General features: G+C 44.5%; 1 protein-coding gene across 4 annotated transcripts; it reads right to left on the bottom strand.

The window, feature by feature from the left end:
- Positions 1-520: 520 nt before the first annotated feature.
- On the bottom strand, positions 521-7,424 carry prss54 (serine protease 54). Of its 4 annotated transcripts, XM_062961615.1 has the most exons (6): positions 7,194-7,416; positions 5,072-5,147; positions 2,666-2,843; positions 1,670-1,920; positions 1,468-1,583; positions 521-1,091 (listed from the first exon to the last, which is right to left on the bottom strand). In XM_062961615.1, the coding sequence occupies exons 1-6, from the start codon at positions 7,290-7,292 to the stop codon at positions 600-602; spliced, it is 1,212 nt and encodes a 403-aa protein (XP_062817685.1). In that variant the 5' UTR covers positions 7,293-7,416; the 3' UTR covers positions 521-599. The 4 variants fall into 4 exon arrangements, with proteins under 4 accessions (XP_062817685.1, XP_062817684.1, XP_062817683.1 ...); XM_062961614.1 differs by lacking the exon at positions 5,072-5,147 and having other exon boundaries at positions 7,194-7,424; XM_062961613.1 differs by lacking the exons at positions 5,072-5,147; positions 7,194-7,416 and having other exon boundaries at positions 2,666-3,183.
- Between the last annotated feature and the right edge of the window lie 583 nt (positions 7,425-8,007).

Genomic DNA, 8,007 nt, shown 5'->3' with positions numbered 1-8,007 from the left:
AACGGTAAATATTCAAAATCATTTAACCTACTGATGCCTCGATTAATGAAATTTTCTTGGTACAGTAGTCTCACTTATCCAAGCTAAACGGGCCGGCAGAAGCTTGGATAAGTGAATATCTTGGATAATAAGGAGGGATTAAGGAAAAGCCTATTAAACATCAAATTAGGTTATGATTTTACAAATTAACCACCAAGACATTATGTTTTACAACAAATTTGACAGAAAAAGTAGTTCAATACACAGTAATGTTATGTTGTAATTACTGTATTTAGGAATTTAGCACCAAAATATCATGATATATTGAAAACATTAACTACAGAAATGGCTTGGATTATCCAGAAGCTTGGATAAGTGAGACTCTACTGTATCTGTTTTTATTTTGAAATTTACCCGTAGCTGCTGCATTTCCCACCCTCGGCTTATACTCAAGTCAATAAGTTATCCCAGTTTTTTTGTGGTAAAATTAGGTGCCTCGGCTTATATTCGGGTCGGCTTATACTCGAGTATATACGGTACATACATACAAACACTGACTTTTATTTTATAGCTTGTTCTCATCATATAGTCATTGTCCTTCACCATCTGTTTGTATATTGCTAGTTTGCCATTTGTCCTGCTGTCCACCAAGTCAGGAGTCCGGCCGAGAAGAGTCCCCAAAGCGGCCGACCTGATGCCCCCGCCGCGCCAATGGGGATGACGTCCCCTCCGTAGTAGTCGTAGTACAAGGGACCGGAGTTGGCGCGCGACTCGGCGGGCCCCTGGCGGCTGCTTGCGTTGAGCCACTCCGTCTCGTTGTAGTCGTAATCGTCGGGATGGTCTTGGAAGGAGCGCAGGTCTGTCTCGTCGACCGGGAGCTCAAACAGCCCTTCCGGGAACTCCTCTGGGGCTTCAAAGTGTCTCTGGAAAGGGATGGCGTGAACCGGGGGCCCCCACTCGGTCGTGGTGGCCATGATCCAGTCGCTGTAGTAAGCCACCCTGGTGTAAAGGAAGGGCCCGTAGCACCGCGCGCCTCCCTCGGTCAGTATCCCCTTCAGCATCCACTGCCCGCTCTCCTTGACTTGGCAGACCACAGGGTTGCCAGGGTAGCCCTTTGGAAAGACAAGGCAGCAAAGCATGAGTTAGGCCTTGATAGATTTAAGTATATAAACAACATTTGGAAAATGTCCTGTTCCTGGTTTGAAAGTGTTATCTCTGTTTAATTGTGTGGTCCTTACAGTAAAAGTTGGGGCCCCTGGTGGCACAGTGTGTTAAAGCGCTGAGCTGCTGAACTTGCGGACCAAAAGGTCCCAGGTTCAAATCCCGGGAGCAGAATGAGCACCCGCTGTTAGCTCCAGCTTCTGCCAACCTAGCAGTTCAAAAACATGCAAATGTGAGTAGATCAATAGGTACTGCTCCAGCGGGTTCATTATATCCGAGTGCCGCCCTTGCAGCCAGAAATGGCTTTTTTGGGCATGGCTTCCTCACCAGGCATCCCGGCACGCTGTCGCCTTCCCGGTGGCTGCAGCATTCTGTGCTGACCATCCGGTGGAGAGGGCAGGGGTCCACGTCCACCACCGAGAGCTTCCACAGAGAGCTGCTCCCTGTCTGGATCAAGAGGACGTGACATCAAATGGGACACAATCCACACTTTTCTTCGGAAGACTCTGCCGCCCCGAAACGGGCTCACCTGCCTCTGGGTGTGGCCAGCCCACCACCCAGCAGTCCTCCATGGCCGAAGATGGGAAGCGCTGGAAAGGGACGCAAATGGGCTGCACGGCCTCGTTGAACTCAATCGGAACGGGGGTCTGGAGGAGGGCCAAGTCGTGGTCCAGCGTCAGCTCGTCAAAGGCCTCGTGCGGGATGATGGTGCTGATGGGCAGCGGGAAGCTCTGCAGCTTGGACGGGTCTGCAGCACCCAGCAGGGCCATCACCTGCGTTCTGGCAGCAAACAAAACAACATGTGAACGAGAGGGAGAGAACTTCATAGAATCATAGATTCATAGAATCATAGAATAGTAGAGTTGGAAGAGACCTCCAGTCCAACCCCCTACCAAGTAGCAGGAAATCGCGTTCAAAGCACCCCCGACAGATGGCCATCCAGCCTCTGCTTAAAAGCCTCCAAAGAAGGAGCCTCCACCACAGTCCGGGGCAGAGAGTTCCAAATCTTAGATGAAGCCAGGGAGCAAAAATGTTCTCTTGCTGCCTCTACTTCTGCGAAAACCAACTGCCCCCCTGAGTTCAGCCTCTGGCAAATATAGCTTTCCCAGTCACTCAATTAACAGCGGACAATGCCTGCAGTCAATAAACTTAAGTACCTGGCTCTCTTTCAATACAACAGTCACACAACAGTTAGACTTTGACCACAGGAGCCAAGCCTAAACTCAGTTTCAAATCTTAGCCAAATCTTAGCAACACTTAAGACAGGCATGGGCCAACTTCAACCCTCCCTCCAGGTGTTTTGGACTTCCAACTCCCATAATTCCTAACAGCCTACCGGCTGTTAGGAATTATGGGAGTTGGAAGTCCAAAACACCTGGAGGGAGGGTTGAAGTTGGCCCATGCCTGTCTTAAAGGGACCAGATCCAGGAGAAAGCCAAGAGCAAAGGGTGCCTCTCCAGAAAGTGTCCATGCCTTTCCGTGCTTTGGTGAGGATGATCCCATCGACCAGCCATGCGTCCCTTACATGTTATGGAAGGCCGAGGCGGTGCTGAGGAGCCAGTCCTGGCTCAGGATGCTCCCAAAGGCCAGATGCGTGCCATGCATGTCCTGCAAGGAGACCAGCCACGGGAATTCCCCCGTGGCAGCAGGGCCCTGATCCGAATCAACGGGAGAGGAGAGGATCTCCATGCCACAGACTGAGCCTGCAAAAGAGCGGAGCAAGGAACACACATACAATAACTTTATTGGCATTGTACACCCTCCAATGAAATCAAATGCCATCCCCAATGCACATCGTGTATGTAGAAGTACAGAAACAAGGCAGTCATCCTTCCACATATGATGATGATGATAAGCCATCAGAACAAATGCAATTAAGGCCGAAAAATCAGCTGATGACCCAAAATGCAGACTGTGCAAAGAAGTTGACAAAACCATTGATCATATCCTCAGCTGCTGTAAGAAAATTGCACAGACAGACTACAAACAGAGGCACAACTATGTGGCCCAAATGATTCAATGGAACTTATGCCTCAAGTACCACCTCCCAGCAGCAAAGAACTGGTGGGATCACAAACCTGCAAAAGTCTTGGAAAATGAGCACGCAAAGATACTGTGGGACTTCCGAATCCAGATTGACAAAGTTCTGGAACACAACACACCAGACATCACAGTTGTGGAAAAGAAAAAGGTTTGGATCATTGATGTCGCCATCCCAGGTGACAGTCGCATTGACGAAAAACAACAGGAAAAACTCAGAACTTCAAAGACTCTGGCAGAAACCAGTGCAGGTGGTCCCGGTGGTGATGGGCACACTGGGTGCCGTGCCAAAAGATCTCAGCCGGCATTTGGAAACAATAGACATTGACAAAATTACGATCTGCCAACTGCAAAAGGCCACCCTGCTGGGATCTGAACGCATCATCCAAAAATACATCACACAGTCCTAGACACTTGGGAAGTGTTCGACTTGTGATTTTGTGATACGAAATCCAGCATATCTATTTTGTTTGCTGTGTCATACAATAACAACAACAACAACAACAACAACTTTATACCCCGCTCCATCTTCCTAAGGACTCGAGGTGACGTACCCTGGGACAAGCCCAAAACAGTATTACATCAATAAAAACAGTAACACAATAAAATCGCAGTATAATAACACATCTTACAAAAGTTAAAATACCGTATATACTCGAGTATGAGCCGACCCGAATATAAGCCGAGGCACCTAATTTTACCACAAAAAAACCTGGGAAAACATTGACTCAAGTACAGTAGAGTCTCACTTATCCAACGTTCTGGATTATCCAACGCATTTTTGTAGTCAATGTTTTCAATGCATTGTGATATTTTGGTGCTAAATTCGTAAATACAGTAATTACTACATAGCATTAATGTGTAATGAACTACCTTTTCTGTCAAATTTGTTGTATAACATGACTAGCTGTGCCCGGCCACGCGTTGCTGTGGCAAAGTGGTGGTGGTATTGGTTAAAAATTGTTGTGTAATTTTTATTTGACGTTATTTGTTTTTTTAATTAAATTTTATTGTATTTTATTGTATTTGTTGTTTTGTGGGTCGCCGTGATGCCATCACTCTTTTATATATATAGATGTTTTGGTGCTTAATTTGTAAAATCATAACCTATTTTGATGTTTAATAGGCTTTTTCTTAATCTCTCCTTATTATACAATATATTCGCTTATTCAACGTTCTGCTGGCCCGTTTATGTTGGATAAGTGAAACTCTACTGTATGTAGAATTTCAAAACAAAGCACCCATCCTTTGAATCAAATTCTAATCACTCTCGCACAGCTCCTCATGCCGATGTATTTTATTATTTATTTTATTTATTTATTTACAGTATTTATATTCCGCCCTTCTTTCTCACCCCGAAGGGGACTCAGGGCAGATTACAATGAACACATATATGGCAAACATTCAATGCCAACAGACAAACAACATTCAGTTTTAGACAGACTCAGAGGCATTTTTAACATTTTTCCAGCTTCACGATTCCGGCCACAGGGGGAGCTGTTGCTTCACCGTCCAGTAGTGGCTGTACTTCCTCATTCCTTTCCTCGTGTTTTGCTGGCAGTTTTATGGTGTTGTAAATTAGCCTCCCGCATAAAGCGTCCCTAAATTTCCCTAATTGACAGATGCAACTGTCTTTCGGGGCTGCATAGGTCAACAGCAAGCCGGGGCTATTAATGGTCGGAGGCTTAACCCGACCCGGGCTTCAAACTCATGACCTCTCGGTCAGTAGTGATTTATAGCAGCTGATTACTAGCCAGCTGCGCCACAGCCCGGCCCCGATGTATTGGTGAATAGGTGGATAATTTTGGCCAGGTTGTTTAGTCTAAAAAGGCAAAACATTAGATTCGAGTTGATAGGGTATCTCCCAGTGGCACCCCAAATCGGAACTCACCGGCTAAAGCGGGTGGCACAAAGAAGGTCCCGGTCAGTAGGAAGAGGGTCAGGCGGCAAACTGACCAACCGCATCCCTGTCCAAAGAAGAGAGGGCACAAGGTCAGGTGATGATAACACTTTATAACACGATCTTGATAATTGAAAACACTTGCAAAATGTGCCCTCTCACAGGAAGAAAGTTTTTTAATACTGGGAGCCAGATTTTGTTCATTTTCATGGTTTCCTCCTTTCTGTTGAAGTTGTCCACATGCTTGTGGATTTCAATGGCTTCTCTGTAGTCAGACTATACAGAGAAGCCATTGAAATCCACAAGCATGTGGATTTCAAAAACTCAAAAATCAGAACACGCCTACCTGTATTTTATAATGTGTTTTATGAATACTGATGTAAGTCAATAATAATTTTTTAACTGATTTATATTGCACTGTATAAATTTTATATATGCATTTTATTGTAAGCCGCCCTGAGTCCCCTGTTGGGTGAGAAGGACGGGATATAAATCTATATATCTATATATATGAAAGAGTGATGGCATCACGGCGACCCACAAAACAACAAAACTACAGGTCCCCCAACCTCGAAATTTGACAACACAACCCATCATCCACGCCTCTAGGTTGATACAACAAAAAGAAAAGAAAAATAAAGTCCTAATTAGAGAGAGAGGAATAATTGCTTTTATCCAATTGCTGCTAGTTAGAAGGCTAAGCTCCTCCAACTTGGTCTCCTAGCAACCCAATTAAAAATAATAAAAAACACTAAAAATAATTTAAGACACTAAAAATTAATACAAGAAAATAATATAATAAATAAAAAGATAACTTACAATAAAATTAATTAAAAAAATACAAATAATGTCAAATAAAAATTACACAACAATTTTTAACCAATACCACCACCACTTTGCCACAGCAACGCGTGGCTGGGCACAGCTAGTATTTCATAATGTGTTTTATGAATACTGATGTAAGTCAATAATAATTTTTAACTGATTTATATTGCACTGTATTATTGTTATATATGCGTTTTATTATAAGCCGCCCTGAGTCCCCTGTTGGGTGAGAAGGGCGGGATATAAACATTGTAATAAATAAATAAACAGTAGATGGGAAGCAACACTCTGAGGGCAGAGGAGCCCCAGGGACGGCTAATGACTCTGAACAAAGGATGACCCCCAGGCAAGAGACAAACCTTTCCAATGCTAATTAGGGTGATTAATTAGGGTTAATAAAAAATAGCCCAGGCTTGCTGTTGACCTAGCAGCCCCGAAAGACAGTTGCATCTGTCAAGTAGGGAAATTTAGGTACGCTTTATGCGGGAGGCTAATTTAACGAATCTACAACACCATAAAACTGCTCACGAAGAAAAGAATGAGGAAGAACAGCCACCAATGGACGGTGAAAGCAACAGCTCCCCCTGTGGCCAGAATCGTGAAGCTGGAAAGATGTTAAAAAAATGCCTCTGTGTCTGTCTAAAACTGAATGTTGTTTGTTGGCATTGAATGTTTGCCATATATGTGTTCATTGTAATCCGCCCTGAGTCTCCTTCGGGGTGAGAAAGAAGGGAGGAATATAAATACTGTAAATAAATAAATAAATTTATTGTAAGCCGCCCTGAGTCCCCTGTTGGGTGAGAAGGGTGGGATATAAATATTGTAATTAATAAACAAACAGTAGATGGGAAGCAACACTCTGAGGGCAGAGAAGCCCCAGGGACGGCTAATGACTCTGAACAAAGGATGCCCCCCAGGCAAGAGACAAACCTTTCCAATGCTAATTAGGGTGATTAATTGCAACATTAACGCTGGCTTCCAACTGACAAAGGACTCTTGTCACACCCTGGACTCTCCACAGATATATATGTACCTTCCTTGCCTAGTTTTATCCATGCCTCACAATCTCTGAGGATGCCTGCCATAGATGTGGGCGAAACGTCAGGAGAGAATGCTTCTGGAACATGGCCACACAGCCCGAAAGACATCCCGGCCATGAAAGCCTTCGACAACACTCGGAACTAGTTGTTTGCAAATCAGATGCTTGTAACTTATGGACTGCCTGTATTGTGTTTATTTCTTTCCTAGCTGAATGGAGAGAAGAATGCAGCCACCATTCCTTACTTACCTGTGGTCCAGCCAAGGCATGCTTGGGAGGCCGTCCTCGTCCGGACATGGCTGGACACAGCCAGGGAGTGGTCACCTTCCAGGATCCATCCCTGGACATTCTGCTCCTGTTGGGTCATCGTGGTCGCCACGGTGGTGCCTTCTGTACACACAACAACATTCTGTAAAAAATTTTGTTCCTGGGTGATAAATGTCATTTCCTAATTAGTTCTATCATAAAAAAATGCAAAACGTTAATTAACCTGCACAAACGTTGTTTATATGTGAGGGACATCCTGCACTACATCTATATATATAAAAGAGTGATGGCATCAGGGCAGCGGACAAAACAACAAAACTACAGGACCCCGAACCTTGAAATTTGACAACACAACCCATCATCCATGCCTCTAGGTTGATACAACAAAAAGAAAAGAAAAATAAAGTCCTAATTAGAGGGAGAGGAATAATAGTTTTATCCAATTGCTGCCAGTTAGAAGGCTAAGCTCCACCCACTTGGTCTCCTAGCAACCTACTCAGCCCAGGGGACAGGCAGAGTTAGGCCTCACTTAGGCCTCTTCCACAGATTAACAGATTTTAACTGGATTATATGGCAGTGTAGACTCAAGGCCCTTCCACACAGCTATATAACCCATTTAGAATCTTATATTATCTGCTTTGCACTGGATTATCTTGACTCCACACTGCCATATAATCCACTTCAGTGTGCATGCTAAACATAAAGACTACCATACAACAGACATTCAATACCACCACTACCTCAACAATTTCTCACCAACACCACAACGCCACAGCAACGCGTGGCCGGGCACAGC

Source organism: Anolis carolinensis, unplaced genomic scaffold (genome assembly GCF_035594765.1).
Source record: "Anolis carolinensis isolate JA03-04 unplaced genomic scaffold, rAnoCar3.1.pri scaffold_9, whole genome shotgun sequence".
Classification (NCBI taxonomy): domain Eukaryota; kingdom Metazoa; phylum Chordata; class Lepidosauria; order Squamata; family Dactyloidae; genus Anolis; species Anolis carolinensis.
The sequence above is the reverse complement of the archived record's forward strand: the minus strand, read 5'-3'. Positions and strand labels throughout refer to the sequence as shown.